This window comes from Echeneis naucrates, chromosome 16 (assembly GCF_900963305.1).
Source record: "Echeneis naucrates chromosome 16, fEcheNa1.1, whole genome shotgun sequence".
Lineage (NCBI taxonomy): Eukaryota > Metazoa > Chordata > Actinopteri > Carangiformes > Echeneidae > Echeneis > Echeneis naucrates.
The window spans coordinates 7670193-7688944 of NC_042526.1; the positions used below are offsets into that span (position 1 = coordinate 7670193).

The 18752-nt window shown below is 42.1% G+C and overlaps 1 protein-coding gene across 6 annotated transcripts in view; it reads left to right on the forward strand.

Moving 5' to 3' along the window:
* mical3a (microtubule associated monooxygenase, calponin and LIM domain containing 3a) overlaps positions 1-18752 on the forward strand; it is a 56572-nt gene that overhangs the window by 23916 nt on the left and 13904 nt on the right. For all 6 annotated transcript variants that reach the window (XM_029523264.1, XM_029523265.1, XM_029523266.1 and 3 more), the window contains exons 18-38: positions 935-1036; positions 3233-3343; positions 3769-3831; positions 4042-4155; positions 4313-4417; positions 4830-4943; positions 5495-5596; positions 6641-6748; positions 7127-7313; positions 8100-8194; positions 8430-8523; positions 11068-11263; positions 11653-11996; positions 12285-12377; positions 12994-13158; positions 13627-13689; positions 14873-14947; positions 15058-15171; positions 15267-15343; positions 15434-17492; positions 17572-17666. In XM_029523264.1, coding sequence (XP_029379124.1) covers positions 935-1036; positions 3233-3343; positions 3769-3831; positions 4042-4155; positions 4313-4417; positions 4830-4943; positions 5495-5596; positions 6641-6748; positions 7127-7313; positions 8100-8194; positions 8430-8523; positions 11068-11263; positions 11653-11996; positions 12285-12377; positions 12994-13158; positions 13627-13689; positions 14873-14947; positions 15058-15171; positions 15267-15343; positions 15434-17492; positions 17572-17666 — 4476 coding nt within the window. The remainder of the gene's footprint in view (positions 1-934; positions 1037-3232; positions 3344-3768; positions 3832-4041; positions 4156-4312; positions 4418-4829; positions 4944-5494; positions 5597-6640; positions 6749-7126; positions 7314-8099; positions 8195-8429; positions 8524-11067; positions 11264-11652; positions 11997-12284; positions 12378-12993; positions 13159-13626; positions 13690-14872; positions 14948-15057; positions 15172-15266; positions 15344-15433; positions 17493-17571; positions 17667-18752) is intronic.

An 18752-nucleotide genomic window follows, 5' to 3' on the forward strand; every position in this document is an offset into this window, starting at 1 on the left:
GTGGAAAGAGTTTTCCACTCATGGAAAAAAGTTCAGAGTGTGTACGACTTCACATGACCCTTTTACACACTCGTTGTGGTTTCTTTTTCCTTCCAATGAGGACTTTGATGAGAATGTAGATTGTCATGTTGCATGAGAGGATATCTGATCTTATGATAGAGCTGCAGTGCTCTGTATTAATGAGCTCGGGTCCAGAATGCTAATATTGGTCAGGCAGGGTATTGTCTCTGGGTCATGTGGGAGGCCTCACAGTGCTGACTGGGCTTGATGGGCTCAGTTGAATGGGTTTGCAAAGCTCTGTTTTCTCTTGCTACTGAGGACGAACAGAGCAGAGTGGGAGGGAGATGTGGGCTGTGGGAACACTGGGCAGTATTGTGGATCGGCGGAAAGACAACTCTCAGCCGTTGCTGTCTCGGAAGACATGCTGTTACTGTGTGACTGGAAATAGGTGTTTTAGGTTTTATGGTCTTTTTTTGGTAGAAAAGCTTGTTTTGGTTTATTCCCCTAGCCACCAGATGTCTACAAAAGTAGCTTAATTATATTAATATGTATGTCCAAAACTTGTTCAAATGTATGAATTTAAATGTTTCATAATGACTAAATAGTGTAGCAGTTACTTGGCAAGATATACTGGTGTATTTCCTCATTTTCCATTTATTATTAAAGTTTACTCTGCATGACTTTTGATCATCTCCAAGTGCTATGATAAATATCTCTTCTCCCAGCATAAACTCTGTATGACTCTTTATCATTTCCTTATTAGTTGTGAACACTTTTTTCCCAACCATTGTGTGATTGATTCACATCCTGTTATTTTTCCTCTCTCCTTGCCTCCATCTCTCCCTCATGGACCATTTCATGATGCCTTGCATGGTTGTTCTGGCTCTCTTAATGGCCGTTCTCACTGTCACATCACCTTTACTTGGCCACAAAGGGGGAGTCTCTACCCAATCTGGACCGCCTTTTGCCCCCATCCCCGCCCCAAACACCTGTGCATGAGCCAGTGCGCCTGGCGCCTGTTCCAGCCTGGAGAAAGGTAAAGACTGGAAATGTGCCACCCTTATCCCCTTAGAGACTAACCATTAGACTGACTCATCTAACCAAATGTTCCGATGGTGCGTCATAGCCGGGAAAGCTTCTTTATGTTGACCAGTCCGTGCTGTATCTTCTTGTGAGATGTGCTGCAGATCTGTTATGTCAGATTAAATCAATAATGCAGATACTTTGGGAAAATCTTGTATAGTTATCAAACCTGCTTGACTGTTTTAACTTCTCAGTCATATAAATGTGAAGCTTCATATATTTGTGTCAGAGAGGGAGAGAGAGACATAAGAATTGTGCCACCGTCATGGTCTCTCTCCTCCCCACTTGTCTTGTCCTGGTTCAGAGACGCACTCAGCAGCAGGAGCAGCTCAGCATTCGCTACAAAGAAATGATCAAGTGTCAGACGCTACCCAACAGGGGGGAGCAGGTATGCTGACCCAGTAGTCCTCCAACTGATTCCACATCCTGTTCCAACCAGGCTCTCCCACCTACAGATAAAAACAGAAGCAAGGGGAAGGGAAGATAAAGTAATCCAGGCAGTTTTACTGTATGAATGGAAAATTTCCAAGTCTTAAAAAAAAAAAAAAAAAAATGGGCTGAAGAAAATTGAACATAAAAGAACAAGAGATGTTTGTTTTGTTTCAACACTCCAAACACCTGCTAACAGTAGGTGTTAAAAATAATATACTGTATGAGCGATGTAATTATGATGGGTAGTTAAGGAGAAATTTTGCATTATTTTCAGAAGTTTAAGAATAAAATAAATGGAAATAGACCCCAAAGCAGGTCATTAATAAAATGATTGACATTTATGAGTATACAGCACAGTGAGTGGTGGAGTTGTGGGAAGGGTTCATAGTGAAAATGCAATGGTACAATTAATATGAAAAGCTGACAGGCAATTATACAGAAAATGCTACCTAACTGAAATATTAAAAACACAAAACAGCACTTACACAATAATACACTGCCAATTAAAGGAACCCTATGGAAAAACAAACTGTTTACATTTAGGCTTCTCACCTAACAGTGTTATAGTTATTTCTAAGAGGTAACGATTTATTAAAGGCAATAAGTTCCCTTGTGCTGCTAGTTTGCTGAAATACTAGAAGGTACATTATATGTAGATGCTGTTGAGAGCAAATTTGAATGTTGGCAATGTAAAAAGAAAAGTATGTTTAAACAAAAAAAAAAAAGGGTAGGCAGACTTTTTCTATGATGTCTACCTTCCCCTTCTTTTCCCCACCACTCTTGAGTTCCCGTTCAGCGCTCCCTGCTGCACGTGTTTTAGCCCTCCCTATGGAAGTAGATGGCTATTTTTGTTCTAGTCAGAACAGTCCTTCTCAAAGGTGACCACATATGTAGTTTAGATCTCGCATCTGTCCTGCATCCTCAGTAGAGGACCAGTTTTGCTGCTCTGATGCCACCCTCCTTGACTTTTTCCCCCATGAGTCACAGAGTCAGCACAGCTAAGTGCCGCAACCAGTTTTTTTTGGTCTTAGATTAAGCATTCACATCAGTGACATTGATTTAAAGCTCAGAACTCTGCCGATTAAAGGGATTTAATTCGCTGCTGCTCTTAAATGTCCTCTCACTGCACATTAATTCTCTTGTTGCTGAGTAAATGAGCTGAGAGTAAGTTATAAAGACTTGAAATAATTGTGATAATCCGAAGTACTTTCTACATAATGTACTTAAAATGTAGTTTTTAAAGCCAAGTTAAAAACAACCATTTTCTGTAATATTCAAATATCATTTCCATGCATCAGTTTTAAGTTAACTTGATATTACAGTTAAATACAGCATCAGGGATTTTTTTTTTGGTCTCTTAACAGGCATTGGAGTATGTGTGTATTATTTTGTTAAGTGCACTTGAAGAATATTCCTTCTCGTGGTGCCGCTACTGTGATGTAAGTGAATCTAACCAAGTGAAGTACAAAACTAATTTAAAAGTAAAACTAAACTAATTCCATAAACAAAACTATTAATTCTTTGGTCTTGAAGGTAAATACAAATACTTTTGATATGGCTTTCTCTCAGTTAGCAAGTAAAAAAAAAAATGCATGGTCCTACTTTGACTTACAAAGAAGCAGAGACTAAACAATCATAGCACTAGCTTCTCATCGTCATTTTCGTCCTCATCCTCACCGTCTTCTGTTCAATCTGCTCCCGCTCCTCATCTCTCAAGGCCAGAAGTGGTGCAGATCAACTGTCCAGCTCGGGCTCTCGGAGCTGCCCCAAGAAAACCATTCTGCTTCCTTCTTCCTCCTCCACTTCTTCGCTCTCTCTTCACTCAGAGGTGACACACTGTCTGCTGTATCTGTCTGTCTGTGTCTGTCTTATTCTGCCAAAAAGCTGCGGCAAACACATCAAGTTAAATCAAGTGTGTGTCTTCATAATCATGTCTCCTGGATATCAGATTTGAACCCTGCAGTGTTGTAGTGAAGGTAAAAGCAAAATTCTCCATTTCCCCAAGTGAACTTTCTCGAGTGGTCGCAGTTGTGTTTGCTTCCCTGTGAGCATTTCATTTTCAGAGAAGCAGATGTTGAATGGTATATTGTTGGAATGTGATGGCTTTTAAATAAATCCAGAGTCGGGAGACCTTGGCAACTTTTAAGTTAATGTCAGAAACTCTCACAAACTGTTCTCTAAGGCGACGCCAAACAACAGTCTATGCAAGATGGAAATCAAAATGTTAATCCAGTACATTTTTCTGCTTTCAAGCATTTACGAAAAGCTCCAGAGGAAGAGGAGCTTGAATACTACGAAATTCCTCTGAAAGACGGGGTAGAGTAAATGAGTGCTTGCATGGACACGCACTCATGTTTGTCACTGCCTGTTTGTGGTTTTGTGATGGAATGATGGTTGGAGTTGCTGTATATAGACGTCTTTATTGGCCAAACCTTTCTCTGCCTGACACAAAGCTGTGGTAGTCAAAGCCTTCAGATATTAGACATACCCAGTCAGCAGCAGGTCTTAAAAGAGCTTCCTTGGCAGGAATGGAAGCCGCTGCACCTGACAGACCCAGGACCCCTTCACATACCTGGTATACAGGAACGGGCTGACCGCCTAATCTCAAAATTTAAGGGCAAACCTGACAAGGCACCAAAGGTGAACACCCCACATGCATGTTTTTGTACAAGCGTTTTTTGTTTTTTTTTTTTTTTGGGGGGGGGGGGGGGGGGGGGGTGTCTGTGAAAAAAAACTTGCTGCTGAGGTACTCTAGCACTAATACCTTCTCTCAACCATTCCTCTTTTGTCCGTGGAGCCTAAGAAAAAGCCATCCCGTTTCTTTATAGAGCAGTGGCACTTGTCCCGCAGCCTAACAGAGAGGTCTGGTTCACCGCTGTCCTCTCCTGACTCTTCCAGAAAGGTTAGGTTTCCTGTGCTGTGTGCTCACAACACATCACTTTCAGTCACACTGAGAAATAACCTCTAATGAAAGATTTTACTTCTGGGTCAGGATATTACATTGGTCAATGTTACATCATTTGGGCTTGTTCAGTTCGATTTATTTTTCTAGGTGTAGTGTGTTTTCCTGTGTATTTTCCGTTTGATAGCTCTTACAACTGCAGGGCAGTACTTTCGTAGTTTACCCACTCAGGTTCACATTACTACGGAGATTAAAGGCTGTCAGCTGGAACTATGAAAGCAAAGCTAACAAACCATCTATGGCCTTCACCACAATGATAAGCTTTTTGGAAGGAAACTCATTTTTTTAAAGCCACTTTAAAAGACTGCGTTGTCTTCCTCAAACCATGATTGAATAATCTATTTTTCTGCAGGAGTCAGCAAGGGGTCTCTTCTCTGACGACCAAATGCCCTTACATGTGCTTAGTATTCAGGAAAGAGCTGAACAACTTGCCTCCAAATTTGAGGGCAGGCCAGTTGCACCAAAGGTGAAATTTCCCTGATAATAAACAAAGCAGATTATCAGTCTGACATTTGTGCGTAAATATTGAAAGGTGAGACTTGCCCTGTTGGTCAACTTTATGTATTAAGGACTCAATACCAAGTTCACATTTCCCAAGATGCTTTTGGAGCTGTTATTAGGTGGTTAAAAGACCGATTCCAGGTCTGTCATTAAGGATTTCCTTTGGATGTCAAATTAAATAATAAACATTAATTTGTAGCTTTATGGCAGTTTTGTGAAGGCGATCACTATAATCTGACAAAACCTCACAAACTGCCTATTTCTTATTTCTCTATAACTGCACTCCTTCTAATATGGGAATGTACAATAGGACCAGAACTTCATAGGGAATGAAGCTGACCAATTCCCAAACAAAAGATTGCCTAATAATTTGGAATTTTTGGAAAATTGTGTAAAAGATGGTGGAAATTAAAATTGTCAAAAACATCAATAAAAACTAACATCTACTGGTGAATATTGAAAATTAAGTTCCTTACTGCACTTCTAACTACTCTCCTCTCCCCCTCTTTTGTGGAGCCTAAGAAAAAGCCCTCACATTTTTTTATGGAGCAATGGCACCGGGCCCGTGCCCAGAGTCCTCCCGAGTCTCCCCCCTCCTCCTCTGACGCCTTGAGACAGGTAGTCCCGTCATGCCTGGAAAGAATGGAGTTTGGCGACACTAACAAGCTACTCTGGCACTTTGTCTTTTCGGAAAATGCCGCACCTCACTTAGTTATATAAATTGCTTAAAATGTCTTAGACTCACCTGAGACCTGCTTGAAAAAGCTGGATGTTTACCTAATAACAGCTTACTATGATTGTTGTGATAAATGTGTGAATGATTAATTACCCTCTGTGACACTATTGAATAGCAACATATTCCAAGCTGGGGCATGTTTGATCTCAATTATTATTCTGCCAACGGAGTCCCAAGGAGTTGTTTTAGATTAGAAGAGCAGCTTGGCAGTAAAAATCTTATCTAGCGTAACTCCCATGTTGAAAAGCACAGTTCCAACTGTGGCAGAGTAACAACTGAGCAGTGGCACTGCAGCGCTGTAAAGTGTGCTCAAACCTCATTTCAAAAGATTTCATGATTAAGTTTTGCTCATACCACAAGTGGCCTCAATTTTCCCTCTATTGACGATCAAAAAGGTTCCTGGAGTTTGAATAAGTTGAAGCCTAATTCCGGAAGTTGAAATTCAGGATTTATACTAAAAATTTGGACCATAACAAAGAAATCATGTTTTGTTTGAATTTTCTGTAAAGTTTAGTGAGATTCTGCATGTGGATGAAAGACTTCTTTGCACAAATGATGTCCCAAACCCAATAAAGGTTTAAGTTTTGTTGGAATAACTTGTTTGACTTAGTGCTGAAGTTATTATATAAGAATTGGGAGTGTGTTTGGTGTATATCTAGCTAAAGGCTTGGCCGGTACATTTAAGCTCTTCATCACTGAAGCATAGAAAAACTGCTTTGTCCTGTCTAAATGAGCTGTCAAGCATTATTGTCAGTAAATGCCTCCCACAAAGAGTGATCGCCTCGCACCTCCCTAATCCATTTGTTTTTCCTGTTCTTGTGTTTTCATCAGTCATTTTCTGACATTAAGCCACCTGTCCTTTTTTATGTTTGCTTGTTTATTTATTTATTTTGTTTGTTTGTTTTCTTCCTGATGCTGTTATTTAGCGCTATGTAAGGATGTACACAGGGGGAGTTAGCTCATTGGCTGAGCAGATAGCCAATGATCTTCACTCTCAGGAAGACACCAAACCGGTACCAGAAAGGCGGGATTTGGTAAGCACGCTGTACCGGCTGGTAGAGGGAGCAGGCATGTGACTGCACAAATCAAAGATTGTTGTTGTTGACACATTAATGTTCTAGCTTCATGTCCCAGTTGGTCCTTGATCCATCCTTTGGCCTTTAGGGTGTGTTAACTCCAAAAGTCACCAAACTTTGGGATTTTTGCTGGACTTCCTTGTTACTAATAATAAATAACCTTTGGCTCGCTGTGATGTGGTTATTAGATTATAGAATAGCTCAATTTCCAGCATACAGTGGTGAGATTGTGGCTCGATGCGTCCTCAGTCTTTGATGTACTTAAGTCTTTCCCGTCCGTTCCCATATTTTCACTCTTTCATCTGACGACTGATGAAATGCTTTATCTTTCCACAGGGCTCCCTGAGAAAAGAGTTCCCCGTCAATATCGGCGGCAGCGACGTGTGCTTCTTCTGTCGAAAGCGTGTGTACGTGATGGAGAGGCTGAGCGCAGAGGGGAAGTTCTTCCATCGCAGCTGCTTCAAGTGTGACTACTGTGGCACCACACTGCGTCTGTCCTCGTACGCCTTTGATGTGGAGGATGGTGAGAAGATGATTTTTTTTTTTTATTTTTAATTTTAATTTTTTTTTTAATTGTCAGAAAAATGCCAAACATCAAATGCACACAAAATAAATTTGAATATAATTTGAAGAGAAAAGAAAAGTAATTCAGAGAGTATCACTCCATGCATTTTAAAACCACTTTGTGAAAATGTGCCTTGTTATATTGGCATGGACAAAGTCAGTGTGTATTGCAACTTTAAACTCCACCCAATCCAATCCAAAGAGAACCTGGAGGGCTGGCCTGAAAGCAACATTTTATAGAATATATAATGCATTTTAAAATGATTTAAGCATCAGAATGATTTGAAAAATCATTCAGATTCTTAAATTGTCAACACTTTGTAGCTTTGAGAGTGAATTTTTTTTTTAACTGTGATGTGACCTTACATTATATTATTAGACTGTCTGAGTTTAGAGCTGAGTCTCATGATTCCATATTTTCCTCTCTGGGAGGTGTCCATTGTGCTCAAGGACAAGGAACAGATTGTTCAGTGAGACAGAGTAGCTCTTTTTCCGAATCAGCTGTGGGACTGAAACCCACTTATGGTCTGACATGAGACAGAGAGGAAGATTTTTTTTTTTTTTATTATTATTATAAATGAAAACTAGGCAAACTGCATCAACAGAACAGATAGAACCTATGGAGTCTATGAGGTGACGTTTGCAGTATATTCACTCTTTATTTTTTGTTTTGTTTTGTTTTGTTTGTTTGTTTTATATGTCTGCTTGTTTTCTCTCCTCCTCCTTCTCTCCTTTTGTCCTGCAGGGAAATTTTACTGCAAGCCTCACTACTGTTATCGTCTGTCTGGCTATGCACAGAGAAAGAGGCCTGCCCCCTCCCCCTCTCCAATCACAAACAAGGTACTTCTTTTTATTTACAGCATGAAATCCTGCTAGAAAATCAGAATTGGCATGACTGTTTGGGAAGAAATGAATCGTGTAGTTTATCTTCAAAATGCAGTGCTTAGGCTCATGGGGGCACCTGAGCTAACATGCGGGAAGCAAAGTAGCATATTGATTAGGAACCTTTTCCTCTTTTATTTTGAACCAAGGTATGAACAGGTGTAGCCACTTTTCTGTCTCCCTACCTTTGCAGGACAGCCAGGCACCCCAAACACCTGCGGCGACTGTTGATGCACCTGGAAGGGCGATGGCAGCAGCAGCGCCCTCGGCTGACCTCCAGCCCTCAGGTACCCTGCTTTCCTCTCTTGCTGTGGCAGTTGCCCGCTGCCGTTTGGCCGTGGGTGTGGGAGTTCCTCTGCGTACCCTCCGCCGCACGCTCTCCTGGACCTGCCACCAGGTGGCACACAACCCCCTAGATTCTCCCTTCTTGTGTACCTACTGCATCTACCTCTTCTGCTGTTTCACCATCAATGTTCTGCTCAACCTCCTCTAGCATGACTCTCTTTTCCCTCCTTCCTTACTTCCTTTTACTTTTCGCTGGCCTACATCAATTGGACTGCGCAGATTTAGCCGATTGTATTGAGCCCCTGAGTCTGCAGAGTGTTCTTGTGAATTGTGGTTTATTTATATCTTGAAGACGCACCACTCTTTCTGTCCACGTTAGCAGCCAGTTTAAAACCCAAGGCACTTCAGCAGTTCTCTGGCATAACAATTTAATTTATTTGCTTTTCTCTTGGCTTGGAAATTAAAAAGAGTCGGACAGAGTCCCTTTTGGTCAGCTCTCTGGGCAGCAATAATATCTGATTCCAATCCTGATTTTTATTGTGCTCTATGAAGCAGCAATGCAGTAACTTTCTTAACTAAAATTATCTGTTAAAATTTGTCATATGGCAAAATCTTTAGAATTAATTGTTTCTTACCTGATGTCTTTTCCTGCCTGTTTTTTAATGAAAAGCCAAGCTTTACTCTTTTGTGATTGTAACCTCTGATGGCCTGTGACTGCTCTTTTACCTCTACCTCGTCCTGTGTGATGCGTTTCTTTTTAATGCCTGCTGTGTGATGTGTTTCTTTCTCTTGTATAAGCTATTTGCACCTATTGTACCCCTCCTCCTGAAACACGTTGTATTGTGTTAAGTGCCTGTATCAGGGCTTTTGTGAGCTTTACCTTTCCCCCTCCTATCAGAGCAGTTTAAAACTGACAGCTCTGCCAGTGCCTGTGATTGGTTCTCTTGTGATTTTTCCCTCCTCTGTCACACCATCTCGGCTGCCCTGTCCGCCTGCATCCCTCAGCCACTCATCCCTGACAGATTGCTGCTGAAACCTACTTGCGTTTGATTAGGATAGTGCATCTTTGCTGCATTTATTGCTTTGCATATTGGAGGTAAACATAATCTGAAGTTGATAGGCTGGTAATATTCATAGACACTAAATCATTGGAATCTAAGTAAAATGTAGGCCTGCTGCATTGTGTGGCAAGTGTAGTATTATGAATTTAAATAGATACTCATATATAGTTTAATAACACCATAAATGTATGCAATATTTATATTCAATTAAATAATATTATATATAGGCAGCATAAAATTATTACAATAATGAAATATAATAAAGAATTTGTCCTGATGATAACAATAATACAAGCCATTACTTTCGCTTAGTTAAAGATATAACATCATATTAGTTACAGGAGATCCAGCTTGACTGCAAAGTAATAGCAAGTTTAGGTTAAACTAATGATCTTGAAGTAATTTAACAATACTTTTGGGATAAATCTTATCCATTAAAATCTCTAAACTCCGTGTGAATATATTGCGATGCTAAACACTGTGTTATCTGCATTTGCCAGATCATATGGTCGCTTTAGCCCTTTAACTGTCATGGTTGATTTGGATGGAAAGGTAGCGTACTAAATTGAAATGGTAATTTTCTTCACAGCTGTCTTGCATTTTCAGACATGTTGCCTTGATGGCAAAAAGGAAACTACAGCTGTCGAAGCATATTTCTTGTCTACATAAAATAACAATGTTACAGCATCAAATATCACACATTCACTGTCACACCTATGATTTCCAAGGTGATTTACAGTGAGGTCAGTGCTTACAGCAGTTGTAATTGGAGGGCAGCTATATCCCTGTTAAGTGATTGGAGAACCAACAAGTGTAATATAAGTTATCAAACACTTGTTTTTAATCATAACACTCACATTCAACAATTCCCAAGTAATTTGAAAGCCACATTTTTGAAATACAGTTTTAAGATTTGCTTCTCAGGATGGGAAAAAGGCAAGGCATAAAACCTTGTACCTATAACTGTAGTATAATAGAGGGATTTTAGATTGTTAAAATGTGTTTGTTGGTAATATCTGCTGTAGGAGTTTAATATAACGCAATAAATTCAGTTTTAGATCTTAAGTTGGTGTGTTGTTGTCGGTTTGTCCTAAAAATCCATAGTTGCTTTAGTAAAGTGGGAGAAAATTAGATTAAATAATTAATATTAAAAAAATTGTGTCAAAATATAAAATTTACTGTTGGATGTTTGATGGATTTGTTGCTATTAGAATGATATTTTCACACAAAGAGATCTGTCGACACAGCATCTTCCACAAACAGTCACACAGTTGGTTTTGGATTAGATCAGTTTTTTCAGAGACACACATGCTGTTAGAAGCATAGTCTTGCCCTTACAATCAGTTCTGCATGGCAGCTGCACTATTTTTCTTCTCTAGACTTTTTTGCACCTGCCTGATTCTCAGTTCTGTTTTGTGCTCCCTTTCTCCTGCCCCCCCCCCCCCCCCCCCAACACAATGTCCTCATCTCACCCCGCTGTCTCAGCACCAGAGGTCAATGGACTACAGGAGCCGAGTCTGCCTAAACGACTGCGGGGAACTCCGGAGCGCATCGAGCTGGAAAACTACCGTCTATCTCTGCAGAGGGAGGAGGAGCTGGAGGAGGTGCCTGAGGAGACGCTGGCAGAGCACAACCTCAGCAGTGTGCTCGACAAGGCCACTGATGCTGACTTAGGGTCCAGGTAGGAGGATAACAAGATTCAGTTTTCAATCAGTGCAAATTTTAGTAATCCATTGGTGGTCAAGTTTTTATCAAATGCAAACAAGACGTGATGATATGCCGCCTCTCTTTGTTTTCTATCAGTGTAACATGCGTATATTTAAAATGGAAAAAAAAAAGAAGCAATTAATAACATCTGAAAATGTATGTTAGATGATAACCCAGTGCTTGTTTCCGCTCCTTAACATTAAAAACACAGTCATGCCTTCCTGTAGGAAATGGAAAATTATTTTCGTGAGAAACTGCAGGAGGAAGCTGAAGTCTGAGCTGAAGGAGAAGCTTCCTCCTGCAGTTTTTCACTATAATACAATACTGCTTGTTCTAACATTGCACTCTTGTGTTTCCTAACAGTAGCTCAGAGTCAGACATGGAGGAGGAGGATGAGCAGGAGGATCAGGATCAGGATCAGGAGGAGGTGGAAGTCGAGGTGGAGCAGCAGGTCCCCAGTCCCTCGGACCTTGGCGGTGTTCCCTGGAAGGAGGCAGTAGAGCTCCATGCCAAACTGAGGGGTGACCATGGAGACGAGGAGGAGGAGGAGGGGGAGGGTGAGGGAGAGGGGGAAGCTCAGGGTGACGCTGTCAGCAGGGAGGGAGAACTAGAAGAAGAAGAAGAAGAGGAGGAGGAGGAGGAGGAGGAGGAGGAAGAAGAAGATGAAGAGGAGGAGGAGGAGGAAGATGATGAGGAGTCGAGTGAAGGTAAATAAATTTTTCACTCTTGGTGTGCTCTTGAAATGAAGTTGGTCTCCAGTTTTTATATGTTGACACTCCTGTCCAGTCTTTGTTCTGTTTCGGACAAAACTGTTTGCTTTTCATAGAAATCTGTGTCATGTCTGGTGTCACCGTCTCAAACATTCTCCTCATCCTTTGCTCCTTCCTCCCCTCCTCCTCATCACTTCCCCCCCATGCCCTCTGTGTTTGTGTGTGCACACATGTATCTGTATGTTCTTGTTGGGGGATCACCTCTGCCCCCCCCTGCGCTGGCAGAGGGGGATTACTGCCCCTGGGACAGAGAGCTCCAGTCAGGCCTCTGGCTGGAGAAGTACCTCACAGATGAAGAGGATGTTGGTACATTTAAAGGTAGCAGCAGAAGTGCCTGCGGATGTGTTTGCAGTTACTTTGAGTGTGATCTTTAATCCTGGCTGGTTTCGGTTTCATTTTCAAGGACTTCAAAATAAGAGTGTGGATTTCCTTTTTTTTCTTTTGTTCTTTATTTTGTCGGTTGCACTTTTATTTTAAAGGAAAGTGCGTTTAATTTGACTGTGAATCCCATTTTAACCTGCTATTTCTTTTTGCCTTGGTTTTTGTTCATGGCTTGAAGTTACTAATCTGAAAAATTCCAGATTTTTCTGTTTCCCACCCAGGCGCTACGGTGTTTTGGTATTGAGTGGTAGAACAGCTTTGTCCAACAAATAACTTTTTTTGAACTGTGTATCTTTGAAGCTCATGATTATGGTTTGACTTTTTGCAGCCTAGTGCATGCAGCCTCCCTCATCCTTGCTTCTGATGGTTTTTCATTGCAACTGTAATCTAACTGTCTCTTTGCCTCTCCCTCATTTTTGTCTTTCACCTCATCTCTCCTTCAACTTTCCTTATCTATCTCTACTCTACCTGCAAAACTACCCTCATCTGCCTTTTCAATTTTCACACGGCTTCATCACAACTCAAAAACACTTATGCTGACACCCTCATTTAGCCAAGAACCTTAAGATCCAACAAGTCCTGCAGCCTGTGGATCCCCAGGCCATTCCAGGTTTGGTGAGAACACACCTGGAATCTGAGGGAGACAAGAATGATGGCCAGCCGGCCTCAGCCTCCCAACTCTCCCAACCCTCTGAGCTCACGCAGCCCTCCTCCACAGGTAACCCACCCAGAGGAGCTGAACACCGGAGACTGTCTGAGATTGTGGGCATCCCAAAGTTGAGAATCAGGGTCTCGTTTCATCCGTGTGGCTGCTGCTCATTTTGTTTTTGTGTCTGTGTCTGCAACCGGAAGAGCCACTTCCTCCCAACTAACCCACTTGGTGTTTATAACCATGTCTGATTTTGTACATTTGGTCATATTGCTTTTTTTCCTTGGAATGTCTAATTTTGTGTTAAGTCTTTTTAATTTGTCATTCAGAGTTGCTTTTGGTCCACTGGGGTGAACGTATAGTTCCTCGATCATATCCCAGTGCACCATATAACCCCCCACTTGTCAATTCCTTTGATTTTTGTTCTGCTTTGTTCTTTTGTGTAATTCTGTGTCCTTTCCCATGTGTCTAATTACTTTGCTGTTATTTCCCTGCCATCTATCCCTCGTTGTTCTGTTTCTTCTGGTTTGAACAAAGCACCTGCCCACACATCCGCCCGACACGAGGCAGTGAGAGTCTGGTTGGAGTCCATGTCTGGAGGTAGCTCAGACTTCAACGGGATCACAACATCCTGTCTTAGACTTGTACTCTTATCTGTCTATCGGCTGGCCTTTTCTTGGAGCATGCGGAAAAACACGTGCAAAGACCAGTAAACTCACAAGCATGCATATCGTAAGGCTGTCACTCTGAAGAGTTCTGCTCTCTTGGGATTGGATCAGCACCTATGTTTAACCTTTCACAATCCAACCTCTCCTCTGGCCCTTTCCAACTTTGAAAATATGTTTTGTTTCTCTCTACTTACATGGTAAACTGTACTGCAGCACAATATATTCCTGAAACTGTTGAGCTATTATGGCTTGAAAACACTTAACACCGCAGCATTTCGTACCCTGTCGGGTAATTTGTGCACCTTTCATTGGAATTTACTGTTGCTGTTTTTGGACTAACCCTTAATGGCTTTCGTCCTTGCAAAAAGTTCAGTAAATGGGGTATGCTGACGTACACCAACTGTTTAAATGCTTGAATGAACGGAATGAGAGTCCCACATTCATGGGCAGCCCTTGTGTTCTGGGTGAAAAGCTTATCAGAGATCTCCTTGTCAGAATCACTAGAATAAAATGTTCTTTCAGTGTGTAATTGCTCACCCATGTGAACAATGGTTCATTTTATGCATTTAGCACAAATGATGGCTAATGTTGCAACATTATTTCACCATTGCATGCAAATAACAGAGTGGGCCATTTCCCCTTTTCCAGTTTTTCTTCTTTTAGACCAAATTTTGTTTACATGAAGGACTGCTGCTCGTCTCGTAACCATTGTTATTAACATGTTGTGCTTTTAGCTCAGTTCAAATGTCATCCATTTAATTTATAAATGGATAGTTGCATGAGTTTACAAATGCTACCCTGTGCCCGTCTTTTATTTATGCTTAGAGGTAGAATTATCCTGTACAATTTCATTGTTTTTGCCAGAATGCATTCTTAATTGGAAAAAAAAGTTTATTTTTATTTTGCTATGCTTTTTTTTTTCAACGTAAGTTGTATAAACAATCTTTGAATTTGCATTTTTTTGTGTTTGTTTTTGCCTTAGAGCGGAATCTATGAAAAAAAAAAAAGTTGAATTGAGATTAGGCGGTTGTAGGAAGTTTCAAATGGTTCTCACTCTGAGATTGATCTCAAACACAATCTGTTACTCATTTCTTGCCATTTCTTTGTTGCACCAGAGCTCTGTGAAGATGAAGACCTGGAAGCAGAAGCAGACAGCCCAGACATAGAGCCTGGTACAGAGATGGAACAGGGTAAAATTGCCAAACTAAAACAAAAAATAAGGAACTCATTATCACAAAATACTGCAAATAAATACAGGTATAACATTACAATTCTTCATTATGTTTTCTTCAAATTCCAGATGACATCCCCTCAGATGCAGAAGCTGAGGCCCGTTTGCACCAATCAGCGCAAGCTGAAACACTTCCTGAAGAAGACAAGAAATCAGAAAGTGTGGGATTGGCCTCCAGTATCGGTACAAATCACTAATCATTCCTTGAAATTGCTCACATGCTTCCTAATTTCTTACAGGAACACATAGCTGTTCAATCTTGTTGTTTGTGCCTTCAGAGCCTTCCAGCAGCAGCCCAATGGAGAAAGATGTTGTCCTTTCCCCGCTTAAACCATCACCGGAGCCTGAGACTCAGGTGAAATGATTCTAAACATCAACTTTATCATGCTGAAGGCAATCGATGGTGTTTGAGGTTGAATCCTGAACGTCTCTCTAAATTTTCCAGACACCTCTCGTGAAGTCTCCTGGCATTCGATTCTTCCCCGATCCATTCTTACCTGAGGAAACTAAACCTGACACGACAACTCCTTCTCCAGCCATCAAGAGTCCACTGTGCCCTTCACCTGCTCTTGTCCAGGATAATTTTTCTGTCCCTTCTCCATCTGCTACTCCTCCTCTTGCAGCTGCTTCTCCTGTCAGTGTCTCTGCCTCATCGCCTTCTGGTACCCCAATTAAATCCCCTGTCACCTCTCCACTTAAGCCAGCGATCAAGTCACCTGTCAGATCCAATGTTAAGTCTCCAGTTATCTCACCAATTTGCTCCCAGCCCACCCCCCTACCAGAGACAAGCGCACCTAAATCTCCGGTCTATCCCCATCGTTCCATTTGCCCTCTAACAGGTAACCCCCTCTCCCCAATCTGTGCCCAGCCTTTGCCTTGTCAGGAACCGTCTTGCTCCCTCCCCTCTGATTCACCTGTTAGAACTCAGCCGGTTCCTGCCGTCACATCCACGCCCATGGCCAAAACTGACGAGGGCATGTCAGAGGACTCAAAGTCTATAGATTCCTCATCAGAGGAAACTCTCGCTAAAAAGACAGATATCATTGAGGAATTTTGGTTAAAGAGTGCAGAGATACGAAAAAGCCTCGGTCTGTCCCCTCTGGATCGCAGTAGCAAAATCTTGGAGAAAAGTGCCGTTAAGGCCCCAGCACAGGACCCAACCCCTGTCAAGGCACAGTCTCCAGGTGCGCCTGAGGAACAGAAGCACACCTTCACTGGCCGTGCTGTCATTCGCAGACTCAACATCACTCTTGAGGGTCAGGTCATTACTCCCATTGCACCTGCAGAGCCCAAGAGCAATGGCTCTGATAAGAGAGACTTCAGCAGTAGCTCTGGCCTGGGGTTAAACGGGAGCCTAGCCACGAGCCAGACGGCAAACAGCGACAGCTACAACATATCTGACTCCACTATGCTAACCCCGCCCTCCAGTCCACCACCACCTGTGCCTGCTAATCAGTCTCCAGCCATTCTCAGGCAGCAAAGACATCAGGTTTCCTGGAACAATGGAACAGAAAAGCTTCCACCTGAGCGTGCTGAAGAGCCAGCAAAAGCTAAGACTCCTGTTCCTTCGCCAAGGACCCAGCTGAGTCCTGTGTCTGCACCCACGCCTGCACCCAGGAAGGTCTCATCACCTCAGGCAGAGCTGGAAACAGCTCCAGTGGTTGTTATGAGGGAGAAGAAGAAGCCTCGGCCGCAGGAGGCGAGGAAGTCTTTTGTGGAGACAGTGGAGGAGATTCCTTTTGCTGATGACGTAGAGGAAACTTACGATGACCGGATCCCAGATACAAGCATGAACAAGTATTATACTCCGCCCACCAGTAAGCCCAGTAGGGAAAGACCACCTCTGCATCTGGCTTTGGCAATGGAAAATGGTAAACCCAATATCCCAGGCAATCAGGCCCTCAATACTCAAAGAGCGACTCAATTCTCTCCGGAGGCCAAGGAGATTGCAGAAGAGAGAATGAGGGCAAGAGAAAAGTCTGTTAAAAGCCAAGCACTAAAGGATGCCATGGCCAAACAGCTAAACAAAATGAAAGAGTCTGACATTGACAAAGGTGCCTCGCCTAAAGTGGCCTGGAGTGTAACTCCAGATGTTGTAGGAAAAAGTAAAAAGTCAGCAGGATCACCCAAGACGTCAGCTGTGAAAGCCCTGGAGTCAAAGAAGACAGAGACCCTTCCGGAGCGTTTCTTCAGCAGCAACAAGAGTCTGGACAGCTCAGCAGCCTCGTCCAATGGCTCCTCTACGAACAAGAGCAAGAAACGAAGTTCCCTCTTCTCACCTCGCAAGAACAAGAAGGAGAAAAAAGCCAAAAACGACGGCAGCAGGCTCTCTGGCACAGACGAGACGCCGCCCAAACACAAGTCCTTGTGGAAGGCTGTTTTCTCAGGGTACAAGAAGGACAAAAAGAAGAAGGATGACAAATCCTGTCCGAGCACACCATCCTCAAGCTCCACCACTCAGGACTCTGGGAAAAAAAGATCATCATCTCCTGGGAAATCATCAGGTGAGAGAGGTGGCCCAGACTTAAAAATAAGGCTCCAAACGATTTATCAGTTAACTTCTTCGCTTCTTTTACGTTACAGACTTGAAATCACGTCGAAACTTGAGCTTCTCTGAGGATTCAGACCTGTCATGTGATGATGTGCTGGAGAGATCCTCCCAGAGGTCAAAGGCAGATGTGAGTGAATAAAGTCAGAAATGTCCAATAATTTTCATGAACTACTTAGACATGTTTTGCAAAGCCACTTTAAGTTAGCTCATACCATTTTCGACATTTTAACATTTCAAACATCAGCAAACAATCAGTGGAGATGACTTGCTCAAAACCAGACCAGTCAGCAAACTCCAGAAACTACTTTTGATCTTCTTGTTGTGGATACACTGCTGAATGATTTTCTCATCTCGCGTATAGCAATCGACAAAATGGCACACAAACACCAATTGCAGGTGATATGAGCATCCTGTCGGGTGTAAACCACAACATTTACAGCTCCTTTCCAGACAACTGTGAATGAAATGGCATTTTGCAGACAGCCTTTGCGAGGCGAGACATGTCCTCATCACATCCATACATCTGTTGCTGTTTTTGCTTCCTCGAAAACCGCTTTCCATTTAAAAGCATTTCTTCCACTCCTAGCGGCATATGGACATCTTTGACCTAGTGTCAGGCATGCAGAAGGAGGCCATAATAAAAGAAGAGAAACTGGAAAAGGAGAGGAGGAGGGAGTTAAAGGAAAAAAAGAGGGTGAAAAAGAGTCAGAAAGAAAGAGAGCGGGAAAAAGAGGGTGATCGAGACAACGAGGAGGTATTTTGCAGTGGTGGTTCAAGGATTTTGAATTTCAAATAAACACATGAGCACTCGCATGTCTCACATAGCTTGCCTCATGCTTTTTGAGGCTTGTCTGGAATGAATTCATAGCAATATTTAATTTATTCATTTTTAAGGAGAATTGGAATAAAAAAACGTATCAAAAAAAATTTGCTGCCCAAATCGTGATTAAAAACACATTTTCAGCACAAGAGAGACACATAATAGAAGGTACATCATAATGGTATGTACTATCAAAATTGCTAAATGGGTGAATTCTTCCAGTCCCTGATTCATTACACATGCTGCAGTCATGGCTCTCGCAAGAAATGTCTCCAACATTAATTCTTTTATTTGAATTCATTTGTATTCATTATCCTTATGGCTGAAATTCAAATTGCTTGACTCTGCTGCTGTTCAGTCTTTGTGTTTTGTACCTGGTGGTTTAGATACAAG